Consider the following 27,551-nt stretch of genomic DNA (forward strand, 5'->3'; position numbering starts at 1 on the left):
AGACAAGCATCAGTTCAATGTTTCTATTTTTAGCCCATGAACAGTTATTTTTTCCACTTCTTCTTTCGTTTGCTTCTGTATAGATGTAGAAGCACGACAAATACCGTTATGTTCGTTTCTGAGTACAAATGCAGCAGCAATAAGCGATCAAAGTTGACAATTGAAAAAAAAGCACGTTGTGTAAATACTTTTGACCACCTCTGTATATTAAAATCTATTTTAATATAATCCAAAACCCAGGATCTAGGGCGTCGAGATTTCCTAGCAAAGTATTAAAAAGGAGTAAGTTTGACGGTTCACAATTCATCTGCGTTATAATTTATATCTATATTCGTGTAACTTTGCGGTCTATATGGAGGATCACTATTTAAATGTGCACTTTGGATCGTTATGTATATGTCGCAGTTTCGTTGTTATTTGCCATAATGCTAGCGCAGTGAGTTCCGATCGCACTGAAGTACTACGCACAACTGCCTTGTGTCGCACTCTTCTTTTCCGTGCTTACCATCGAACCACACTCGGCGTCAGCGACAACACGCTGGCGCCGCGCTAAAACGGTTCTTCCCAAAACTACAAACTACAAGCAACCAATAACTGCGAAAAAGAGGCTGATGCAATATTTCCATTATGATGAAATACACTACCAGAATACCAATACACTAACACATGCAAAATTATGCTCCGACATATACATACGTGTATGTATGTTCTTAACAGAACCATTCGAAGTTTGCCAGATCAAGCCTTGCGGTTCTTAGCAAGCATTTATAACAGCATCTTGCTTGCGGGTTATTTCCCAAAAGTCTGGAAAGCTGCTAGCATGAGGTCCTATAACTATATAACTATATCTTCCCTCCCTCGAAAAAATTTTGAAGAGGCTAATCCTTAACAGACTGCTAAAGGTTGAGTAGCTTCTTTGAAAACTCTAACAGTGCTAGAACTTGAGTTTTGCGGAGGTTAACTTCTAGATTGACTTATCGAGGAAATATGAAATAACTTCGTTAACACCAAGCACATAACGATTTCTTACCTTTCGTTTTTTTTTTTTTTGAAAATACTACTGTAACATCGGTTCGGACAAAAGCCGATCTATTTGCCCAGTTTTTCCAAACAACATATTTTATGTTACCTCATTCCGATCAGCTAAGGCTCTTACGCGGTAAAAAAATTGAATTTAATATTATGACCCACTCTAAACGGAAACCAACTGTTTTACGATCGTCATTGTGTTAAGCCTGTTTATTCGCCAGGTCCCGACGGAGTTCCTGGCTGTGTGCTTAGGTTCTGTGTGGAAGCCTTGTGCAAGGTAGGGGCTGAAACTTTTTACCTTATTAATTCCCCCATATATGGAAGGAGTCCTTTGTGATCCCTCTCCATAAAAAGGTAATAAATTAGACGTAAGCAAAAGAATCTCTAAGTTGTTGGTTATACCTAAGCTTTTTAAAATGTTATCACTCCTCTTTGCAGCAGCTTTGTAGATTAATTATATCATCTTGTCAGCACAGTTTTATGAAACGCAGATCAATAACCACTAACCTTTTGGAGCTAACTTCCTTCCTACACGGCTTCAAAAATAACTTTCAAACAAATGTCATCTACACTGACTTTTGATTAACATTTGAGTCTGATAATAATTCACTTTTGGTTAGGAAACTTGATTTCTTAGGCCTCCCTGTTTCTAAATTAGAATTTAAGTTATCTAAATGAAGACATTTCTTGCCATTCGAACTTACAATTCGATCTAGATTGCTTTCAAATATGGTGCCGTGATATCGTACTAAACTTAAATGGCTCTAAGTGTAAGGTTATACCCTTTTGTCGTGTGGAACCAAACAGGCGACTTACACTCTAAGTGGGTGCTCTTTGGACAGAATAACAGGGATTAATGATCAAGGTGTTCTTCTAGTCTCCAAACTAACATTTTCAGATCATATTTCGTCTATTGTCAATAAGGCCAGGTGTGTGCTTGGTTTTATAAAAAGGTGGTCAAACGAATTTAATGATCCTTACATGGTCAAAACCTTATTCATTTCGCTAGTCCGTCCGATTCTTGAGTATGGATCACCCGTTTGCAGTCCACACACTTCACACTTTACTGTTTGCGTCTAAATTGGGATGCCAACCTTAAGATAAGAAGAAGGTAATAATAGGTTGGTAAATATCTCCCTTCCTCTTTTTTGCTTTTTATTCAATGCTTTATAAAAAGTGTTACAGTGATCGGATTTAGTTCAAATATGCGCCGTTTTGTTCGATAATCTGTTTCCATCTAGACGGCAACTTCATAATACCTCCCTCGTAGAAGCCCCCCTCCTTATTTGCGAACTCGAACAGCCACTTTTCACAAGCCTCATTTGAGTTGAACTTTGGTTTTTTACGTCAAATCATGCGGCACCCAAACATCAAGCTTTTTTTTGTATCCAGCCTTCTGCAGATGGTTTAATATGGTTTGGTGACTAGCTCCCATCTCCTGGGCGATGTCACGAGATGCCACATGCCGGTCTAACTCGATGTATTCCATGATTTGATCGGTATTTGTCGTCACAGGTCTTCCGCCGGCTGGCTTATCCATGGTGTCGTTTTCACCGGCTCTGAATCGTCGAAACCATTCCTCCGCGGTTCGAAGTGATAGAGTACCATCCCCCAAAACACCATTAATCTCACGGAACGTTTCTCTGGCGGATTTGCCTTTTTCCTTTTTAGGAAAACTTTAAAATAGCGCGAATTTCCGCGTTAGTGAACTCCATGTTCACACGTCTATAACTGTTGAACGCAATATCCAAACTAATCATGCATAGCGACCTTTCAAATTATGTATAGTATTGCCAGATACAAGCTCTGTAGCGCTTTGTACATAGCCGCGAAATTCTAAAGACAAAAAGGCGGAAGGGTGCCAAACTAATATATTATTCATTAATATTTCATTAATATACAAAAAAAAAAAAATGCTATAGTCGAGTTCCCCGACTATCAGATACCCGTAACTCAGCTATTGGAATTTCGAATGACAAATTTTCCGAAATATCCGTAGAAATTGGGGAAAAAATAAAATAATGAAGAAAACGCCAAAGATTTTCAAAAGTGCAGGCGTGGTGGGCGCATGACTTAGATTTTTATGACGAATTTTGCAATAAAAAATATTATTAAAGGAGAATTATGCTTACCCGAAAAATGTTGCACGACAATAAAACATTCTCAGGATCATACATGTGTATATGCGACGTTGGAATTTTGTCTGACTTAGAAAACATTGTCATGTCGTGTTTTGCCTTTGTATCAGAAATTTTTCCCCTTTGTGTCGGTGTGGAAATAAAGTTACGATCAGTTGAGTTGTCATGTGTGTTAAAATAGTTTTCGGCGAATTCCAAAATATTGTAAAATGAATCATCATTGTCATTATGACTATCATTAAATGTTAGTTCGTGAATTTTTTTTTCCACTCTTTGTTTTCGTCTATTCTCACGTTCATCCATTTGATATTTTACAAAAACGGAAGCAGAGGGTGTGGACTTTTTACTGTTATCCTTATCGCTTTTGTAATCAAGCAACATATACTTTTCTTTTTTTATTTCTTTGGTGGTTGTAAGCTCGTATGAGTTTATTGCTTCATATATTGGCTCAGAATTTAAGTTTGCACTTATGGGTACTGGTGGTGGCGGTACGATGTGCTCTGGAATTGACCGGACGGCCTTTCTTGTAAAAAGTTTTCCCGTTTGTTGGCTTTCAAAACTGTCTTCAGTCCGTATACACAGTGCTATCTAAAATACAAGGAAGAATAATAATGAATTATAATTGTATCGAATAAACATTTGTTTGCTTTTGCTATACCACTCCCTTTTTTTAAGCCCGTTACTCGTAAAAGGGTATACTCAAGACGTTAAAAAGTATCAAACATTAAAGATATCCTATAACGTAAAAATGATCAAATATTGGAGTTGATTTCGTTGTCAGGGTACGACCGAACTGACTACTAATGACATTCGTACTGTTCAACAGCAGTCCTCACTGCCCCACAAGCAAAGCTGTTAGCTTGATCGTAAAACGATCGGGAATGTTTCGACCGCATTCCCCACGTCCCACGTCCGTGTGCCAAATACGATCGTCGCTGGCCGCTCAATACTATCCCCTTGTGAAAATGTTTTCCTACTCATTTTGTTGTAGTTAAATTAATAGCATTTCTTTAATTTCATCATCTGACCACGGTGCACACGTCAACAAAAATTGATGGCTATTCACGACTACAGAGCGACTCTCTTTGAGGGCTCTTGTTTTTGCTTATCGAAAACAAGGCTGATACTCGCCGTTGAGAAGTTATTTTTATTTCTTTTTTATTTTATTTTATTTTATTATATTATATTATTATATATTATTATATTATTTTATTTATATTAAACATTGAACATCTACTTTTGATTCATGAGATATATTGCCTTGGATACTCTTATGCATAATCCCTTTTGGTTACCAGTATTACAAGAATATGTATATAATAGGTTGGAAAATATCTCCCTTCCGCTTTTTTGCTCTTTATTCAATGCCTTATAAAAAGTGTTACAGTGATCGGATTTAGTTCAAATATGCGCCGTTTTGTTCGATAATCTGTTTCCATCTAGACGGCAACTTCATAATACCTCCCTCGTAGAAGCCCCCCTCCTTATTTGCGAAGAACTCGGACAGCCACTTTTCACAAGCCTCTTTTGAGTTCAACTTTACACCACCAAGGGCATTCGCCATGGACAGGAACAGGTGGTAATCACTTGGCGCTATGTCCGGGCTATATGGTGGATGCGATAAAACCTCCCATCCGAGCTCCCTTAGCTTCTGACGAGTCATCAACGAAGTGTGTGGTCTGGCGTTGTCCTGGTGGAACACTACACCCTTCCTGTTGGCCAATTCTGGACGCTTCTGGTCGATCGCCTGCTTCAAGCGGTCCAATTGTTCGCAGTAGATGGTAGAATTAACCGTCTGGCCATATGGGAGCAGCTCATAGTGGATGATTCCCTTCCAATCCCACCAAACACACAGCAAAACCTTCCTGGCCGTCAATCCTGGCTTGGCCACTGTTTGGGACGATTCACCGGCCTTCGTTCACCACGACCGTTTTCGCTTGATATTGTCGTATGTGATCCATTTTTCGTCGCCAGTCACCATCCGCTTCAAGAATGGGTCGAGTTCGTTCCGTTTCAGCAGCATATCGCAGGCGTTGATTCGGTCCAGAAGGTTTTTTTGCGTCAAATCATGCGGCACCCAAACATCAAGCTTTTTTTTGTATCCAGCCTTCTGCAGATGGTTTAAAATGGTTTGGTGACTAACTCCCATCTCCTGGGCGATGTCACGAGATGCCACATGCCGGTCTAACTCGATGTATTCCATGATTTGATCGGTATTTGTCGTCACAGGTCTTCCGCCGGCGGGCTTATCCATGGTGTCGTTTTCACCGGCTCTGAATCGTCGAAACCATTCCTCCGCGGTTCGAAGTGATAGAGTACCATCCCCCAAAACACCATTAATCTCACGGAACGTTTCTCTGGCGGATTTGCCTTAAACGAAGGAAAACTTTAAAATAGCGCGAATTTCGGCGTTAGTGAACTCCATGTTTACACGTCTATAACTGTTGAACGCAATATCCAAACTAATCATAGCGTCGTTTTGTAGGTTATGTCAAGACCTTTCAAATTATGTATAGTATTGCCAGATACGAGCTCTGTAGCGCTTTGTACATAGCCGCGAAATTCAAAAGACAAAAAGGCCAAATTTATTTGCCAAACTAATATTTAGATGTAAGCTAACACAAGCAGTTCTCACGGAGTAAAACTGCCGAATTGCAGGCCATATCCGTTGGTCTGCACGCGCAATAAAGGAACTGCTGATCGCGCACTCCAAGGGCAATTGCCCGGAGCCCGCCCGGAGCACTCGTGGAGCGAGTGATCCGCCGGATACAGAAGTGCTGACCTGGCCCTCTACCAGGAGTTCTGCAGCGAACCAGAGGCCTGGAGCTTCAGCGGGATCGGACCATTAAGTTAGTTATAAATTATACTCCGAGGCTTACGCCTTGCCTTTATAAAATACTTTGAATATTATGACCCTCGCCCTAACGGGAGAGTGGTGAATAAATTTCATTAAACTAAACCAAATGCTTTGGAGATATTTTGTCCTCACCGGGTTGTCTGGATTTCTTGACTACGAGATCGAGACTTTTCACTTTGGACAGCCTTGTCTTCAGACGGTCTCTCCCGAGTATGATACCTCCCGGGATAGGAAAGTACTTCACTCTCTCTGTCTCTGTGGGCCGAAGTCTTTTTATACCGGCTCAGAGCTTTTTCTTGGCTACTCAGGTCATCGGTCTGATAGGCCAAGTGTTATCACCTAGGAGTCATATCACATATTTTCCCTATTTTGGGAATCAATACCCTGTTGCTGAACTATGCCCGTTACTGGGGTAGCATTTCCGTGGGGTTGATTGCGTTCGTTGGACTGGTAATTTGACAACCGTTTATTGCCGATCTCCATTTTCTGGGTTGCATTCCGTATAGCTCAACGAAATGGTTGTACCCCTTCCACTGCTTTAGATTCTGGCTGGTGTTATGTGCGAATCTGCAAAGTCTTATGAATTCACCAATAGGGCGTACGTAACAAATTCAACAGTTCTTAAAACGATAGCTATCCCGACACCCTAGAACTGCTGATCCATCGCCTCGTGCAGACTGACAAATATCAAGTGAAGCGAGAAATTCATCGTCGAGCTGGGAATTGCTTTAGATTGCGTACGCTGACCTTGCATGAATTTCATGGCTCGGAGCTGCGGACGCTGTTGGGCAACGTCCACTGTTTACGCTGACCTTGCAATCGTGGCCCGGAGCTGGGAACGCTGTTAGGCAACACTTGCTGGGACAATCGTATTAACTTCTCTCTTGCTTAAGTAGAGGACGTCGTAGGACTTCTTGAAGCAGTCAATGATGTCTTGACTTGGGACCTTCTGGTAGAGTCCGAAAAAGGTACAACATTCTTGAAATTCCGGAATATTTAGTCGTTTACATTTATTTCCTCGTCGAATGTAACGAGAAATGTTCCTTTTACCAGTTCACCGTTGATTGTAGGCGTTTCATCATAGATGATAAAGCAGTCGTCGATGACCGTCAAGTGCTCAACGTGACTGTGTTGTGTAGCTTGACTTTCTAAAAAATGTAGTAGTGAGTGTATCGCTGCATTTCCCAATCGATATTATGTATTTGACGACCGCAGTAGGCTATGATGTTACTGTTTTTCGCAAAATTTAGAATGGTTTTGTTGTGCTGGACAGGATGTAGGATTATTATTTTACATTCTAGGCTGGACTTTGAATATTTTATTAAGAAATGAAGAAAATTATTGTTTAGCAAAACTTTAATTTGGCGTACTCCCCCATTAGGTCTGTAATAGTAATATTTGTAAAGTGTTCATAGATTTTTTAAATCATTGGTGTCTAAAATCGCCAGGTTAAAAATTCCAATTTTTGTTGTTGTGACCGATAATATTATGGCTTCGAGTTTAGAAATAAAGATAATTCTTCTTCATGAAAGTAAGGTTTCGTATAGGTGTATTGATTTGTTTTGCTTTTGGATTTTTTTTAAAGGTATTTACTGTCTTTCTTATCGCGTTTATTTGTTCTTGGATCTTTGTTTAATATTTATCTGTATGTTATCTGATTCTTCAATTCTCTTTTTGTGAAAATTTCAAATTCTCGAAGTCACCGGAATCGGGGCTACCCGCTGAAAATTTTACCGCGATACTTAATAAATTGATACTTCTAGCATATCTATGATGGACATGAGAGTCTTTAATGACATCTTCTACTATTGCAGAGTAAGTGGTAAGGTTAGTTGAATGTTTTAAATATTGAAAGTCCTTCCAAATAGTTAAGTCGCCGTATATGATCGGTATGTAGTTCGAGCCAGTGTATGGTGAGAAGGAGTATTGTCCAAATCCTGGAGTATCAATAAAGATAAAGTAAGAATGGTAGGATTTTCTTGTAATTACCTTATATTGCCCTTGTGAACCTCCATACCCTTTATTAAGATTGTGAACTTTTTCTCCCATATTAAAATTTCTGTCCGGTCTTGTCTTGTTTAATCTTTTTAGCAGAATATTTTGTTTACTTAAAATTGTATTCTTAATTTCCGCGTTAAGTTCCATGATCGATGAAAAAATTATGTCAATTTGCAACTGTTCGGATAGTTTTCGACTGTGTCCTCAATACCTCTCTCGATCTTTAAACATCGTGCGGTCTCTAATAGGGTGGAAATGGAATCTGTAATCTGAAATGGATTATGGTATCTGCCTACTTGTCCATTTAAAGTGCTCTGGAGTTAAAGGTATTACCTTAAAGTGGCCTGACTCTATCGGACTTGATAGGAGTATCCTTGGTACGTTTTTGCTCGCCGATCAAAGTTCATATTGCGATTTTATTGTCAGCTATTCTTCTGGAAGCAATTGGTTGCCAATTGGTTTTGAGAATTTTTCTAAGCCAGTAAACAAATGTTGTTGTCTGTTAAAAATATGTAGATATGTAATAGTTCGCCTGTATTCAAAGGAATGTGTGTTTCTCAAAGAATATGTTTCTGGGGGTGACGATCGTATTTCGTTTTTTGACAGACTTTACATTTACATTTACAAATACAATCCTGCAGAATTTATTTCACGTATTCCTGGTCAGTTTTATGAGCCCAAAGTGGTTGTCGGGAATGTCTCTATTAATTTATGTTGAATGAATGCGGCACATCACATATTCTCTAAAAGAGTGTTTCTCTGTCCAAGGAATATAAAAGATGTCGAGTTTTTTTTTACCAAACATAATGATCGTTTTAACTTTCCTCTATTATTATATGATTCCGAAAATAGTTTACTGTCATTTCGACAGTGTGGGTAAGGGATAACTCGCTGTGTATCGTGGCAATATCAGATTGTGCGTCTTCCTGTAACATATGGGATAGGTGGCGGGAGAGTGCGAGAGTGATAACATAGTTCTGTTTTCCTGACTCGTACATTTTTTGATTTTTGATTTCTTGCAAAATTCCCTTATTCACTATCTTTTAGAGGTCTTGATATCATGGTTATTAGTTTTCCATTCTGTGATATCCTGTGAAATCAAAAGCCTTCTTGCTTTACCTATATTACATTTTCAGGAACGAGAACCTGCTTAAGTTTTCCCAATGCCTGGCGCTGATTTTCGTCAAAATTGACATATATTTTTTGTCGCTCTTTAGGGTGTCAATTGTCGCTCTTGTTATAGATGCAATATCTTTAAACACCTTTATTTATTTTAAAACACCTATAGTTGGTTGCTAAGCCTAGGAATGCTCTTACATAAAATAGTGTATTTAGCTGATCATAGTTACGAATTGCATCTACCTTCTTGGGGCACGTTATTATGAAACACGGGAAACTATAAAAAGCAAATATTCAACACTTTAAAAAACACTTTATTGGCTTCGTACAATTTATCTCAAGGCCATGGCATGTGTTTGATATGATCGCTTTCTTTTTCTGAAAAGGTAATATCGTCATCGACAGAGACAAAACCAGATTTCTCTCATTACTGGGCGCGTTTTTTAGCGCAAGAGGAAGCCGGCTAAAGTCGTACTTTTCCGTACGTTTCTCCGTTTTCTATCGAGAAAGCCGTTTTTCTCTGTCGTTTTCAGCAAGTAATTTCTGTTGAAAACCAGACGTTAAATCCTAGGGTGGTCATGTATTGCGCCTTCCTTAAGTTTGCCCAAAATAAAAAAAAACACACTCGGGGATATGGTATTTGCAATCGGTAGTTATATCCGTTATTCGTAGAGTAAAAGCGTATACTAGATTCGTTGAAAAGTATGTAACATGCAGAAGGTAGCGTTTTCGATCATATAAAGTATATAAATTATGAAAGGTTGGCCGGCGGTTAACGCGCGCGGCTTTTACTAATCAGATGTCAGGCGGAGCCGTGACAATAAAAGATTAGGAGTTACTTTTTAAGCTTTATTATACCGAGCCAAGCAGAGCTGTAGCGTCGGAGACAAAATCAGAACTGAATATAAAATACAAGAATTCAAACTTAGGAGCTAGTTTGAAAACGAAACATATTGTTGCGATCTCATTTTCGTAGCGGCCACGCAATAAGCAGTGTCTGCCGGCTACGTATCGACATCCGGCATAATGCTTACGTTGCAGTATGCCGATGTTGTCGTATTTCATGCGCCCGTGGGAGCTACGTTAGTTAATTTAGTTAGTTAGTTAGTTAACTTATATATTCTTGATCAGGATCAATAACCAAGTCTAACTGGCCATGTCCATCCGTCTGTCCGTATGAACGCCTTGATCTCAGGAACTACAAAAGCTAAAATGCACTTTTACTAGCTGAGTAACGGGTACGTGTCAGTCGGGGAACTCGACTATAGCATTCTCTCTTGTTGTTTATGATGTTGTAACCATGGATTAAATTTACATGACAGGGTTTATTTACGGGAATGATATTCTTTAATCCGGGAATGATATTCTTTAATAATGGTCGTATTCCATGATGTCATCGTCGGAATTTTCTACTTCTTCTTCAGCTATTGCTGAATATTCGTTATCTTGATTGTAGGGAGGGGCATTCCTTGGGGCTATATGATTAATTCTTTGTTGTTTTCGTGCTGTAAGCCTTATACTGCTATTGTTTGCTCTTTTGTGTGCCTGTCCCAGACTCTGAGGTATGCATCGGGTTGAGTATATTGTGGTTGCGTTCGCCACTGACTGCTGTGAATTTGCTCATAAGCCTGACCTCCTTTTTGGTTTTGAGCGGGATGTCTAAAACGTGAAAGTTGTCGATTTCCATTGGTTGGACTTGATCTTGTTTATAAGGTTGTAACTGTCTTTTAATAAAATACAGGTTTTTAAACCTGATTAAACCGAGTGTCTGGTGTTATGTTCCCTTCCTTGACCTGCTGTCTTTGTTGGGATATTTTAATTTTCTCCTCAATGCCTTTTGCGAAGTTACAGGCAAGCTTGTACCGTTCGTGATAATCCTAGACTTCTTGGGCTAGGGCTAATGCGGACATAAGGTCCGTTTCGAGTCCGCTCTGTACTTTTCGCTCAGTGATGCAGCTACAGTGCTGTCGTATGTCATTATACTCTTGTTTATGGGTAGAGTTAGTATTTTCTCTACCTCGTCATGGCACTGAAGCAGAGTCAAATTCCCTTGACGGAGAGTTGACATTCCCTACTCTATCAAATACATTGGTCGCTTATCAGCGTAAAGTATACCGTGTTAAGTATACGGGAGTATCAAATAATGAGAGGACCTTATCAGCTGTACCTCTTATTTTATTCCTCATTATACCGAGAGCATTGTAATGCTTAACCTCGTATTTTTTGTACACTTTATATGCTACCGTTATTTATAATTATTAATTTTGCAAAAAGGAGCTAATAAAAAAGCTTATTAGCCAAACACTTGCCTTCAATTCCTTCAAACTTGGGTTATTGCTGTGTCTGCTCCTGACATTACAGTAAAAATATTTATAAAGTCCCTGTCTGAATCTAATAAGCCATCCGATCATGGCGTAAATACAAAAGCTAAAAAAAAAAACAAAACAAAATGCTATAGTCGAGATCCCCGACTATCAGATATCCGTAAATCAGCTAGAGGAAGTGCTAACGAGAAAGTTCATAATTTTCTGAAATATCGGTATAAATTGGGAAAAAAGTAATTAAATGGAAAAAAACTAAAACATTTTTTAAAGTGTGGACGTGAGAGTTTTGTGCGTTTTGTGGGCGTTAGAAAGGGCGTGACAACATTTAAAAAAAAAGAAATTGCGCTGCGTCTAAGTCTCTGTAAGCTGCATGCTTAAACTCAACATTCTAGCTTTTGTAGTTCCTGAGATCGAGGCGTTCATACGGACAGACGGACGGACAGACAGACGGCCGGACTGACGGGCATGGCCAAATCGACTCGGCTATTGATCCTAATCAAGAATATACATATATACATTACATGTTCGGAAAGGTTTCCTTCTGCCTGTTATATACTTTTCAACGAATCTAGTATACCCTTTTTCTGTACGAGTAACGGGTATAACAAATCAGAGCAAATAGTCAAAGCAAAAAAATTAAAATAAAAGCGAGAAGGAAATATTTGCCTTCACGGCGATAGGGATAAAGAGCTGTTTGCATGCGTTAAGGGGGTTAGCTTGATATGAATGAATGATTTGTTGTTTAGTTTAATTTCTCTAAATTATGACTGAATATTTTCCTTTTTTTTGTTTTTATCATCGCGTTTAACTTTTACATTACATTTACATTTTTAAATCAAAACGAACTAAAAAATTATAGTCTGTGAGGAGTCTTAAAACTCCCCACAAATCGAGGTGCAGGAGAGCTGCCTAGCAACAGCGAAGAAGACTGGAATATAGAAGGAGTCAAGGGCAACCAGGTCAAACGGGAAATAATGAACATTGGAGCAAAGTGGAGAGACCGTGAACTAACGGTACCGCACTGGACCTTGGACTCAAGCTTGCCAAGGCCACAGAGGTCGAACGGTAACGGAGCGGACTTTGGACAAGCACAAAGAGGACGCACCGTGAACTAACGGGACCTGGTTTGGACCTTGTTCCCGAGCGGGCCGTGCGCAAAAGGGGGAAATAACGGGATCCCCACGGCCTATAAAAGGGACTGCGAAAGCGCAGCTCGGGACAGTCAGCTAAACACGCGTAAGTCATACGTGCAAGAGGATAATCAAGCAGAGTACGGGCGCAGTCCCCGCGCGACAGACAGTCAGCTAAACACTCGAAGAGCCGTACCCCGGGACAGAGAGTCAGCTAAATACGAGGAAGTCATACGTGCAAGAGGATAATCGGGACGACAGTCAGCTAACACGCAAAGAGTCGTAGGATAACCAATTAGTCAGGGAGAGTTCGCAAGGAGCTGTGCCCCGGAACAAGAGAGAACGCGAGCGGCGCAGGAGGACGGTCCCTGAAAGTGGAAACAAGGCGCGATCAGAAGAGTCTGTGGAGTCATTACATCTGGCGCCCAACCGTGATTGTCCTGGCCAAAAGAACAGAGAATAAGATGGGGAAGTCGTGGCTTTACAGCCTGAAAAAGGATGATTTTTCCGCCATAGCGAGCGCTCTAGGGATCAAGCTGGAGGGCTTGGTCGAGGAAATGCGGAAGATGCTGTCCGAATTCATCGAACAGACGGTAGACGAGCCTGAAACGGTCGCCATACTGGTGGCTTTGCAAAAGGAGTACGGAAAGAGACCGGCCGTAGAGGTAAAAGTCACCGGCGTTGAGGGCCTGGTGAGGAGCCTCGATTTCACCATTATGCTGGTTAGGCCAGCAGAGGCAGATCCAAAAAGCAGGAGGAGCCTTAAGTCGGAGACACGGGAAGCACGTTGTTGTTAGGTGGAGCTGGAGGGCGATTCCGGAGGAGAGGAAGGGGGGCGACGATACGGGGTATCGTAACTCCCAGTAGACAAGCGGAAGAAAGCGTCGAGCTTGGAGCAGAAAAACCAGCAAATCGCAACCGCACCAACCGCAACCGGAGACGAAAAGAACTTTTTCGTGACAAAGGCGACTTGGGTCGGAATTATGTTTTCGATAATCGATACATCGTTTGAGAGGATCGACAAGTCTTAATAATCTTTAGAACTAATTTATTTTCACCAAGGCCAACCATTACAACCACAGATAATCTGACGAGTAATCGCAGCCAGATTAGCTGGAATTAGTTTCATATACATATCTTTCGCGTGATATGTTCCGATTTTATTTTCTGTTAATGTTTCTAATAGATATAACGTAAAAGATTGATGACGTAACTTCTTATTGTAATTCTGACTAAAGTTGCTTACGTGTAACTTCCGTTTAAAGACTTATTATCTTCTCTATATACAACAGGGTTAGCTCTTAGGTTGTATTGTTTAACATTCGCTTCATATGCCTTACGGCTATTCTTTTTGATGTCTTCACGTAAAAACGCCAATTGGTCCCCTCTATTCAAGCGGGAAGGTTCCTCTTGTAGAGATAATCCTTTCAATAGCTTATAATCGGACCCATGGTTAATAATGGTAAAACCAAACAAAGCTTTTTACGGAGAACAACCTAAGGACTGATGCAAGGATATTTGTCAAGTTCAAGTTCTACTCTGTTTGATCTTCTTGCAGATATTGATTTTATCCGCCTCATTATTTTGCGGTGAATGAAGATCGGTAAAAAGATGACGACTACCCTATTTGTTTAACATTGCCTCTAATTCTTTAGCCTTAAACTGGGACCCGTCGTCTCTGGTACTCCAAATTCACAAAAATTTCGTTCGCATAAAAAGGTATTAATGGCTTAAGTGGTGAATTTATTAAGTGGACAGAGCCAGTGGACAGGGGCCAAGAATTTCAACGGGGCCAAGAATTTTGTCTGTTTGCACATTTCACACTCATGTATATAATTGCGAACTTCTTTCGACAATCCTGTTAAAAACAGATTCCGTCGTAGTCTCTCAATAGTCTTTTGTATTCCTCCATCTGCAGGTACGACAATATCAAGGGCCTGCCAAATATAAGCACCTCACAGCTTTTCCGGGACCCAGAGTTTCCAGAGTTTCCAACTGACGGATAATCAGTTCGTATACGAATTTTTCACGAACTCGCAAATCAGGAAATTTATCGAAATTTTCATCTATTCGATTTCGCATCAGATTATAAATCGATTTCAGGACCTACAAACTCTAGACTTTCAATGTTTTCATCACATATCCTCGATAATGCATCTGGTACGATATGATCCTTCCCTTTTTTTGGATGAGATTTGGTAAATTTAAATTCTTGTAAACGAAAAATCTATCTGGCAAGACGACCTGATAAATTTTGTTGCCTCATCAGCCAAACTAGGGCTGATCGGCTATTACCTCAAATTCTTGCAAATTCAAATTCTCAAATTCTTCGAGATGGCAACGAAATTGTTCGATTGACAATATTACAGCCAATAACTCACGCTCTGTAACACTATAATTTCGTTGTGACTAGAAAAGATTCTTCGAAATGAACGCTATTGGTCTTTCATCTCCTGATTCTAAGTCTTGAACTAGATCTGCTCCAATGCCAAGTCACTCGCATCGCAATGAAGAAAGAATTTTGACATGTCAGCATTATGTAGTAAAGGAGCAGAGGTAAGCAGCAGCTTTAATACATCCATAGCATCCTGTGGTCACCGGAACATTTCAAAGACTTACTTTTTGACAAGAGCTCTGTGATAGAGAAAGTTAAGTGGGCAAAATTATAAATAAGACGGCGATACCAGCCGTATAACCAAAATTATATTGAGAGGGTCGGGCTAGTTCAGAATACAGGATATTTTGGCAGGATCTGTGGAAATTCGCCAATTATGTATCTTAAATACTTAACTTTGGTGACACAGAAATGGATCTTTCTAATGTTTAATGCTTAGTTTGCCTTTCGAAACTGCTCTGCAATTCGGATCAGTACCGATAAAAGATAAGTCAAGTCTTCGGTACCTATGCATAAGTCATCTTAATACCCAAATACACAGTGACGGAGATCACTAGGGATTAAATCATCCATTAAACGACACATTCTTGATGGTGAGTTACATAAGCCGAATGTCATAACGACGAATTGAAAAAGTGCTTGACATGGCATTGTGAAAGCCGCGAGTGGTTTTGCATCTTCCGTCAACCCTATCTGCCAATAGGCATCCTTCAGCTCCAATTTACTAAAATTATTGCCCTTTGGCAATCGAGAGAAAATCCCATCGATGCTTTGTAAAGGGTACGCATATTTTTTAGTTGCATCATTTAATATTCGCGCATTCAAGAAAAGTCTCACTTTATTTGGTTTAATAACCATTCGAATTGGTGAGCTCCAAGAACTATTTGAAAGTTCTTTTACTCCAAGCTCTAACATTCGATCAATTTCAGAATAGAGAACTTTTTCAACGGCGGGACTGACTGGGTAGTGACTCTGTTTGTCTAGAGTAGCCAATCCTACATCAATGTGATGCTTTAGTAATAATGTACGCCCTAAGCCTTGTTTTGTTAAATGTAGAAAAAATTCCTTCACCGCTTCTAATTGTTAAAGTTGAGTCTTATTAAGCGGATAGGAGTTCTGCATCATTTTAGAGCCAGCGGTTTTTTAAAGGCCCCAACTATCTTAGTCGCTAACTCAAAGGTCCTCCAAAAATCAATTTCTAATAAAAGTCTCTAAGCTATGGTAGGAATGATCTTCAATCTTCAAATATGTGCCCCGCCTTGTTGCTGTTCCAGCAAATAACTTTCGAGGGTGCTCGCAACGCCGAAATATTATTATCTACTTCTTCGCTTCCTTCCTCTGCTATAGCATCTTCATCTACTCCGTAGACACGGTAATTGCCTATATGGTTTTCATCTCAGCTCGAACGATACTCCCTGTATCCTGCAGAAAATTTCTCTCTTTTGAACTACTTTTTCAATTAATTACTTTTCCTCAAAATGCATTGAAAGTTTATCCATTAGTTTGCAAATGGATTCCTAAAAAGTATCAAACTTTTCGCCGGGTATTTGTTTACACGCACGAATTTGTTCGCGTAGTCATAGATTGACTTTCTTTGTATTGTGCATGCAAAGCGATAGCAAACTGTTGCCAGTTAAGATTCTCTGTTTGTTTATGCATTCGCCAAAACCAAGAACTAGCTTATCAAACTAAAAGCTGATGAACATTTCGGACCAGTGCATCAAAATCATTATTAAGATAAGTTAAGATTGCACTCGATATAAAAATCCTTCAACCGACAAACCTTCTAAGGTCCCCTCAAAAAGCACACCGCACTTCTGAATAATATCTGCGACCTTATTAGTTGCGAGAATGGAGGAAGTATGAGAAATAGGACTTTGGTTACCCTTGCTGTCCTGTCCTTGCTGTCGATTTTCCTGATTATTTCTGATCGATAAAGTTTTCATAATCTGCCTTATCGTTTTTCTAACTAAACTCTCAGTGTCCGGTTGCGACCAATTATCATTAAGATTGTCCTCACCCCGATTGAAACTTCTAGGAGGGCTACCTCGACATAAATTTCTTCGAGTAGTATCACCTCTGCCCATATTGTTGCAGTTACCCCTGGCACCTCGATTACTTTCGGCAACCGCTGTTACTGGGCCTACGTAAGGTATTAAGTCTTATGAAATATTATATATTCTTACAAAGGGTTATCGCACAACGCTGTGTATCGCAAACACACCTTGGTGTCTGGTTTTGAATGTTCCTCGTTTTGTTTAGAATATTTTACAAAAAGTTAAGCTTATTATAATAATAACAAAAGTTGTAACGCATAATTTGGAATATACTGAAGTGCGTTTATTATTTCCTTTGTTTGTTAATGGGATATTGGTTCTAATCTTGTAACATTATTAGTAATATAAATCGTTTGCGTAAAATCTTCTAGATTGCTTGAAATTTTGAATTCATCAATTTTTAAACCTTACAATGTTATTTCCTGATATTACAATTTTGTTGTTAGTGTTATCTTGAGTGATAACTGTTTCTGTGTTTCAAATCTGATACCGTGTAATTGATTTGAAAATTTTTATGAGGCTTAGTGTACTTACACTGAGTTTCTTCTTGTTTGATTAATCCAACTATACACTTGTCAAATATTACTAACTCTGTATCCTTATGGTATACTTGATTATTGAAAATATAAAAATTATCAAATATTGTATGTATGAATGTAACCGTGTTCATCTGGGTACTTGAAAGATTGGAACTTTTGTGATTTCGCTTGGAACATGGGAAATAATAAAAATCGCGTTTGTATCTGTTTTAAGCCAAGTTGATGTTTTTATCTTTAACATTTTTTCTGAGTTTACTTGTTTCAAGTAGTCATGTTTTAATAGTTTGGGGTTAAAGATTCCTAGCCTAGTTATCTGCATTCCTAATCCGATATCCTCTATATATTATGTGAATTGTTGTAAATTGAATATTAATATCGTGATCTGTTGGTTCTTTTCTTTCTCTACTCTGAGCTGGTTAATAATGTCTATTCCGCTGTTGATTTCGTCTATAGCCATGCTTAAGTCGTGCTTTTTCACGGAATTTTCTAAAAGGTTAATTATCTTTTCTTCCAACTCATCCCTATCGTTCTGGTCTAAGGTGCCAAATAAATATTTATACGCTTTTCCTTTAAACCATTTTTTTCTATTGCAAAACTTCTTTATGCCTTTTCAATATTAAGTCTTTAAATTCAGCGTAGGTTAGCAATATGGTGAAACTGCTAGGACTTATGAATCCAGTGTATGCCCTCTGCAAAAGGGCAGAAAGTCTTGGTTATTAGGGAAGTAAATTGCGCTGTTCTTAGTGCACAAATATTCCTTAATGATGTTTTTGGCGACTTCACAGTCATTTCTTTAAGGATTATCTTCATTTTCAAGTTTTGAAAATAATGGCTTACATTCGTTAAACTTTATTCTCCATCTGTATAACTTCATGCTTGGCTCTTTTATATTATTAAGCCATACTAAAGGTTTATGATTAAATGGTCTACCGAACAAATATGACCTGAAATATTTCGATGCCCAAAAGATAGCTAACAATTCTTTTTCGGTTGTAGCGTAATTAATCTCGTGCTCATTCAGTGTTCTACTGGCATAACAGATTGGTAGTATTAGTAGTAGTAGTCTTTACTTTTGGTAGCGATTACAGCACCTTTCATTGGTTTAAGGGTCATAGGTTTAACTACCTTGGCAATGTTAGGAATGAACTTGCGGTAGAACCCACCTAATCCCAAAAATGATTTTATTTTATTTGGTGTTTTAGGTAAGCGAAATTCGTAATTGCATTAGTTTTATTTGGATTGGGCTTGATGCCGTTTATGGTTACAATGTGTTCCAGGAATTCGGTTTCCTTCTGCAAATTTAAGTTAGCATCCCTGAGTTTTCCAAAGACATTTCTTACAGATAGAATGATGAGTAAATTATAATATCATTCAGGTATACTAAGCAGCCTTTATAAATCAAATCCTCCAAAAGATTGTTCATACATCTCTGAAATGTTGCAGAGGCTTTTTTCAGACCAAAGGGTATGCGTGTATATTCGTATTGCCCGTATTTGGTTGAAAACCCTTGGCTAGATCAATCGTTGTAAAATATTGGCATCGTCCGAGTTTATCCAATATTTCATCTATTCTAGGAATGGGGAATTTGTCGTTGACAGTTATTTCATATAACCTAACCTAACCTTATAATCCACTACTAACCTTAATTTCTGTTTCCCAGAGGCGTCTGCCTTCTGAGGGACCACCCAAATGGGAGAACAATAGGGTGACATCGATTTGCGAATTAAACCTTGTTCTATCATTTCATTAATTTGTTTGTTACTTCTGGGTTTTCGATAAACTGGATCTTCGTACTGACTTTGGATAACATGTTTAATAGTACTTGTGAGAGTAAAATTTTCTCCTCCTTTGTACTGAATGTCTCTATATTCGTATAGGACCTCTTTTAAACGTTCAGCTTCTGTATTATCATTACACTCGCGTAATTCGTTATTTATAGCGAAGTTGACTATATCTTTGTCAACTGACTTGAAATCAAGGTATTTTACATCATAGTCCACTGTGTCTATGTTTACTTTTTGAGTGAGACTTTTTCTGATGTGGTCTCCTCCGGACGGACGTATTGGAGTGGGCTTCATCATAATACTCTTTTTAATTTTGATGGCCCTTTTATGGTGTATACTATCAAATCTTCTTCTTCCTCCTCTAAGCCTGAAATGTTTTCTTTTATGATGTTGAGGAACCTGTGTCGATCATTCCTTTATAGTAATTGTTATGATAGCTTATTAGAAAATGGGGACTGGTTCGTTTTCCCGCGTTTTTCCAGTGTCAAAGGCAGTGCGATGGTAATTTACGTCCATCCTGCTTTGCCCACTTTGACTTCCTTGTTGTCTTTTTACCGGCCCATTATTGTTAACATTATTTGAAGTTAAAGGTTTAAAATTGCGAGGATTGTGTTGTCTGCCTTGTGTTAAATCCCTTCTAAAAGTGTAGTAATTTCCCCTCTGATTATCAGGTATAGGACGAGTCAAGTACTGATTTTGGCTAGTCATAAATTGATTTGGGGTTTGCATGTTAATGTTTTGATTCGTTACAGGGTAGTAAGTGCCATAATTATTATGTCTGCTGTTAAAGTATATGTGATTATTGTTTTGATTCATATTTCCCTTGTTCTTTTGCTTATGCTTTTCTAATTTATTAAAGCATTAATTTTCGGGGTTAGCGTTATATAGACCTAACTCCATTGTGGTTTGTTTTAATTTGGCAATGGTGTTAATATCCTTAAACGCGCTAGTGACATGTACATTCTATCTGGCAATTTTCGATCTATTGTAGTTTTAATCGTTATTTTTTGCATTTCAATAACTTCAAGTTTATCTTATCAATAGGGTCATTTTCTAATTCCAATTTATCAAAAATATTCCAATATTGTAATTCTAATTTTTCAATAAACTTACTAATGCTACCGGGGTATGTTGTTTACTCCAGTTCTCTTACTAGGGTTACGTATGGTCTATGGTCCTTGAATGATGTTGCTAATTTTGTTTTAATTTCCATCCATGTCGTTGCTCTTGCTTGTATTACAACTTCCAGCGTTTCACCGCTCCATATATTACACGTGCCTGCCTGGCATCTTGGGTGGGATATGGATTGAGCAGTTGCTCGAATTCGGACAACTTGCCAGGTGTGCCATCGTAGTAATGTAACTCTTTAATCTGGCCCAGTATTTTATTCAGGTGGATCTCAGAATGTTATGGAACTGCTATATTGTAGTATTTGTAAATTTCTTGATGCACAGAATTTTAAAATGTTATTTGCTTTGGTGTATTTAAACCCACGGAATTAAACATTTTAATAAAATTTTAGCTCTTAGCAAGGTCATCACTTGTTCAGCCGCTAAAACTTGCCCAAAACTAGTTTCCATTTTTGTATATTTCAGACCACAAAGATCACCACAAAGACACATAATCAAAAATTGCCACTTTTGGACAACTATTATATTATAATTATGGACAACTATTTCACCATAAAAATACCATAAGAATACTTAAAAAAATTTTGTTTTATTTATTTCCTGGTGAGTCAAGGTGCCATCGACGCAAGCAGCAGCGCTAGTGCCCGACTATAAAAAGTACATCCCCGACTCTAATTCACCGAGGATCGTCGCCAGTTATTCTACGCTTAGAAATAATGGCTGCCCACTGTTTGTATGTACTTGGCAATTAGGATTTTTTTTTCGATGGGGTCCCCCGGCCACACCTCTCACCCAACTGACCGATGGTCGCTGTCGTGTATCGTAGAGGAACTATAAATAACTATAAATAAGATAATAATGTATTAAAAAACGCCAGAACTAGAGTTTATAGAGATAATAAATACTCTACATAATAAATGATAATAAATAGATCTACATAGATTTAAAATTGGGGTTACGTAATTCCTAGTGAATCTCTTTGGAACAGAGATGGTTTAGCCGACTAATCAAGTAGGGACGATCGACTTCACCACGAATAAGATTACAATTGAAAACTGTTCCGAGTATCGCTCTATGGTGTATCTCCATCGACCTATGGTCTGGAATAAGAAGATAATAAAAGGTTTGCATACCAATTTGGGCAAACAGTAAGACGTTTTTTTGAACCGATTCAATGCGGACCGAGTGAACTCCGTATTGTGGATCCATTCTTATGAATTGGACGGACTAGCGAAATGAGTAAGGTTTTAGTCATGTCCTTACATCATCCAATTCCTTTGACCACTTGTTTATAAAACCAAGCACACACCTGGCCTTATTGACATTAGACTAAATATGATCTAAAAATGTAAGTCCAGAAAAACAACAAGATTATCAAACTGTGCTATTCTGCCCAAAGAGCACCCACTTAGGTTGTAAGTGGCGTTTATTGGGTTGACAAGACAAAAATTCATAACTTTACAATTTGAGCCACTTAAGGTTAGTAGGTTATCAAGGCAGCATACTTGAAAGCTGCTAGATTGGATTGTAAGTTCGAATGGCAAGAAATATCCCTATAGTGCAGGTATAATTTAGCACTAAGGGAAGGTCATGTGGCTCAAAAGATAAAAAATAGAATTTTTAATGAGGATCCGTTGCTTCCTATAATTCAAGTAACTTAAAATCCAATTTAAAAGATCAACTGATTCTGCAGGAAGGTCAGCGCCGTTATTTGGTTTTAGGTGTCAACAAACACATTTTATAAATTATTTAGTTTTGCTACGGGCATAGACTCGGTGTTTAGCTCTTATGGATGCGTCTGCACAGACTTGCAACTGAACCGGTGAAATTGCTTCGATGTTCACAAGCCGTGAAATAGATAAATCTTCCAATTAAGAGCGCATATTGTAACATATTCCTTGCTATTTCCAAATGCGACCAGAGTTCCTGCAATTTTTTGTTTCATAATGACCCAATAACTGTGGCAGTTATAGGGAGTACAAGTTTTGAGAGCTCACTCAATCTTTTTAGGCACCAAATTAATAGAAATGGGGATAGTAGTCTGCAGAGGTAAGGTGATATAAACCCACAGTGTCTTCACACTATGTAATGAAATTGTCAATTGGCTTTATTTACCATTATCTGTCGTTTACTTGCTGAGGTACTATTTCATAAATTTAAGGTACGTTTGCTTCAACTCAAGAAAACCTTCTTTCGAGTGATTGCCGATTTGAAATTTAAATTTAAACTTGAAACTAACTGGTAGTGATCCCCACAAAAGGTATGCTCGGATGACAGAATTTTTTTTAGAGTTGTCATCTTCATCAGGGACACGCTATTTATCTACTCGATACCACCCATCGAGAAAAATCTTTTGAAGAGTTGGAAACTAAAGCCTTGTCTAATTTGAACAAAAGATAATAGATAATTATTATACAAAAGATAATGAGTTTGGATCTGATTATAATTCTTCCTTATTAAGGAAGAACAGAAATAGGGGTCCACGCTTTTGATTTTTTTTTTTTATTTACAGAGGTGGTCAAAAGTATTCACACAACGTGCTTTTTTTCAATTGTCAACTTTGATCGCTTATTGCTGCTGCTTTTGTACTCAGAAACGAACATAACGGTATTTGTCGTGCTTCTACATCTATACAGAAGCAAACGAAAAAAGAAGTGGAAAAATAACTGTTTATGAAAATTTTAATTGGAAAACATATTAGCGATAGTACACTGCGTCGCAGAATGAAGGAAGTTTACATCAAAACCTATGTTGTTCGTGCAGTAGTTGATATTACCCCAAGAAAATAAGTAAAAACGTCTCGCATTTGCCTTGGAGTATAAAGAGAAGCCTCTCGAGTTCTGGTTCGATGTTTTATGGACTGATGAAGTTGCGTTTCAGTTTCAGGGATCCTTTAGCAAGCAATTTATGCATCTCCCAAAACAACTAAAGGGTAATGCCGTCCAGCCAATCAATCGGTTTTGTGGTGGCACGGTGATGTTCTGGGGCTGTTTAAGCTACTATGGATTTGGAGACATGGTACCGATAGAGGGTACACTAAATCAAACAGGATACCTACATATCTTAAATGAGTACGCATTAACCTCAGGAAATAGACTGTTCTCCACAAATGACTGGATCTTGCAGCAGGACAATGCTCCGTGCCACAAGGGCCGAGTACCAACCAAGTTCTTGAAAGACATAAATCAGGCGGTACTTCCATGGCCCGCACAAAGCCCCGATCTGAACATTATCGAAAATGTCTGGGCTTATGTTAAGAGTCAGAGGACATTTGAAACAGATCGCCAGCGCGATGAAACTATAGCCGAAATTACGGAAATTTGGTCAAAATTACCTCTTGAGTTTGCGCACAACTTGGTCCGGTCAATACCAGCAAGGCTCCAAGCAGTCATTGATGCCAAAGGCGGAGTAACTAGATATTAGTTGGCTTAACATAATCACATATTAAAATATAATATGTGAAATATAAAATATTTCGTTTAAATTCAATAAAAAAAGCAAAAATCAATTAAAAAAGCTGTGTGTGAATAATTTTGACGCGTAAAAATTGTGTGTAAATACTTCTGACAACAGACTAGCATCAGTTCAATGCTTCTATTTTTAGCCCATGAACAGTTATTTTTTCCACTTCTTCTTTCGTTTGCTTTTGTATGTTATGTTCGTTATGTTCGTTTCTGAGTACAAAAGCAACAGCAATAAGCGATCAAAGTTGACAATTGAAAAAAAATAAATTCTATATTTTTAGTTTCACTAACTGAGTAATGGGAATCTGATAGTCGAGGCACTTGACTATAGCGTTCTATCTATAGGATGTATATGCAATTGGACTAATATTATTTTAACTAATCATGATGAATATGTTCATCATATTATATGTCTTTTTGTTTATCTTTAGTACATCCGGTATTGCAGAAAGAAGGTCCAGAAGTGTTCTAACCTAATGATCCAATGGATATACATTGCACATTGTCTGTCTACTTGATAGTTGTGAGTTATACCCTATACCAGGTTGCAGCGTGAAGCCTATGACCGCGCTAGTCACCTCCCGCGTGATCATATCTCTTGACACTTCGGCAATAGACCACTGCAACCGTACTTATCTGTAGTTGCCACTTATGCTGTCCCGTGACATGTTTATTGCAGCCCTTAAATAGAACATATTTATAGATTGTCTACTTATCATGTCTAAACACATGTTTAGACATTCTCCGGGGCGGAAAAATGTACGGCCAGTAGTCGTCTATCATTTATGCGTTCCAGCTCCAGCTGGTTTTGCTTCGCTAACAGGAAGTTGACAGATCTTGTTTAGCGATCTTTTTACTTCCCCATCGCTTGTTTTAACCGTGACTACCCGGACTTTATCATCTTGTCCTTTAGTCGTACTAATGATTCTTCCCATTGGCCATCTTGCAGGGTGAGTGTTCTCATGTTTTATAAGAACCCGCTGTCCCTCCTTCAGATTTGGCTTTTCTTGACGCCATTTGGTTCGCTTTTGCAATGACACCAGATACTCCCCTTTCCATTTCTTCCAAAAATCACGTCTGATGCGTTGAATAAGCTTCCATCTATCCAAAGAGCTGATTGTCTTACTTTCGTCAAAATGTTCAGGAGCTCCAATTAGAGGTCTTCCCACCAGAAAATGACCCGGCGTTAATATGTCCTCATCGTTTTCGCTCCTTACAGTGACTAATGGGCGCGAGTTTAGCACTGCTTCGATTTCACATAGCAGCGATGCAAATTCTTCATATGTAAAGCTGTTTTCACCAATAACTCGTTTAAGGTGATGCTTCACTGATTTTACACCGGCTTCCCATAAACCTCCCATGTGGGGGCTTCCCGGGGGAATAAAGTGCCACTTGATGCCTTCTTTTTCTAGTGTAGGTGCTAACTCATTATTGTTTTCAATGTCAGCTACCATAACATATTGCCACTTGCGCCATTTAATTAGAATATCGAATATATCCTTTTGAATCTTAGGGCCAGCTATAATAACGTCATTTAGGCTTAGTCCATTTGTCGTCTTTGCGGATGCGTCAAAATCTACTCGTAACTTCGTAGTTAAGCTTCCAGGCCAGATGATTGCTTGATGGGGTATTATTTACCTTGACCCGTTGTCTTTACAGATTTTATATGTCTTATCTTAAGGTATTCTTTCATGAATTCGTTGTATGGAGCCCAGTTCTTTGGGTTTCTTTGAAACTTCTTTTCAATTTGCATAAGCCTTGCCATTGCCTGTTTGCGAGAGTCCCCAAGCATTGCCTCTTGGTGGAATGGAATTGAAACCACAAATCTGCCTTCCTCGTTGATTACAGTTGTTTCTTGGAATTTGCTTTCGCATTCTGCATTGTCTGTAATCGTCTCATCGGTTTCATCTTCCAATTCCCAAAAGAGTTCCAGGTCGTTTAGATTTATTGTTGTAGTGGCACTTATAATTTTTTGCTTTGCTACTCGAGTTATATTTCCGGACACAATCCATCCAAATTTGGTTTTTTGTCCCAAGATTCCATTCACGGTTTTTATTTTCTCCATCATAATCAGGGGAAATAGATCTACACCTATCACCATATCAATTCTGCTTGGCTCGTTGAATCGTGGATCTGCTAGCCTGTAGCCCTTTGATATCAATATCAAACTTTTTGCTGGGAAGGGCTCTATGGAGTGTTGGTAAAACCAATGCTTCCGTTGATGCTTTGAAGGTGCTTGGAATTTTTGGTTTGATCGTTAGGTGGACACTATTTTTTGATAGTTGAGTAGTCTGGGAGATACCTTCGACCTCTATAGTACTCCTTACTCTGGGAATCCTTAATATTTGTGCTGCTTCCTCTGAAATCAGCGTCTTCTGGGATCCACCGTCAATAAGCGCCCTCAACTCGTTGTAACCTCCAGCTTTGTTTTTCACTAAAACAACAGCTGTAGCCAATAGTGTGTCTTGGCCTTGCTTAAGGCTATTGCTGTTGATACTGCGTTTTGTGTCTTCATGCAGAAGGCTGTTGTGTCTTTTGGAGCATCGATTGCATGTAATTTCCTTTCTGCAGTCGATAGCATTATGCTTTCCAAAGCATCTAAAGCACATGTTGTTCTTTTGAACGAATTCTTTTCTTTTTTCGATTGATTGTGCTCTGAATTTGAGACACTTTATCATATCGTGGCCATCCTTAGAGCAAAAGGCACACGATCTAACTTGCACTTTTCTTGTAGCAAGCTGAGCGGTATTTTTGGTAATGGCATTTACTGAGTTGTATTGTTGCTCAATAAACTCCAGTACATCTTGTAAGGACTGTATAGCTCTTGCCTTTTTTACATGCTGTTCATACAGCAGCAAGGCTTCTGGCGAAAATTTCCGCAGCAGAATTTCTGTTAAAATTACGTCAGCAGAGCTTCCTATTTTCCCTTTTTGCTTTATGATGAATATGCTCTCGGTCGCAGTATCCAAAAACTTCCCTAAATTTTTCTCATCATGGGGCAGCAAGCACTCCAATTCCATTAATTTGTTGATGTGTTGGGAGAATATTTTTCTGCTATTCTCATAGCGTTTGCAGATAAGCTCCCACGCTGCTGCATAGCTAGCTGCTGATCCCGTTATCAAATGGCTAACCACCATTTGAGCTTCTCCTTTTAAGCAGGCTCTTAAATATCCCAGCTTCCTTGTGTTGCTGAGATCTTTCCTGCTGTCTATTAGTTCAGAGAACAGATCGAAAAATGTTGGCCATTCCTTCGCATTTCCATTGAACGTTGGAAGGTCCACTTTTGGGAGTTCTGGCACGTCGCAGTTGGAACTTTTGAACAGTTCCAACTTCATTTGAAGTACCATCTCTAGTGCGGCAACTTCAGATTGCAGAATGTCTGCCTCATCTTGATCAAAGACAGTTCTGTCATACTTGTTTTCAAGCAGTTTCAGTGTGTCCGTCACGTTGGACCAATGACTTTTCATCATTGCCAGCTGCTTGACTAGTTCAATCTCACTTGAACTATCCAGGGTTTCGTAGATTAGGCTCATCTGTTGCCTCACCCTGTCCGCTCTTCTATCCACCAGTTGAACCAGATTATCAAC

The 27,551-nt window shown here is 38.8% G+C and overlaps 1 protein-coding gene across 1 annotated transcript in view; it reads right to left on the reverse strand.

Annotated features, from left to right (window-relative positions):
• Positions 1–27,551, reverse strand: part of LOC26526255 (unconventional myosin-VIIa) — a 713,556-nt gene that overhangs the window by 248,124 nt on the left and 437,881 nt on the right. The window contains exon 14 of the mRNA XM_026976734.1: positions 3,162–3,755. Coding sequence (XP_026832535.1) covers positions 3,162–3,755 — 594 coding nt within the window. The remainder of the gene's footprint in view (positions 1–3,161; positions 3,756–27,551) is intronic.

Source organism: Drosophila erecta, unplaced genomic scaffold, assembly GCF_003286155.1.
Source record: "Drosophila erecta strain 14021-0224.00,06,07 unplaced genomic scaffold, DereRS2 tig00000021-arrow-pilon, whole genome shotgun sequence".
Classification (NCBI taxonomy): domain Eukaryota; kingdom Metazoa; phylum Arthropoda; class Insecta; order Diptera; family Drosophilidae; genus Drosophila; species Drosophila erecta.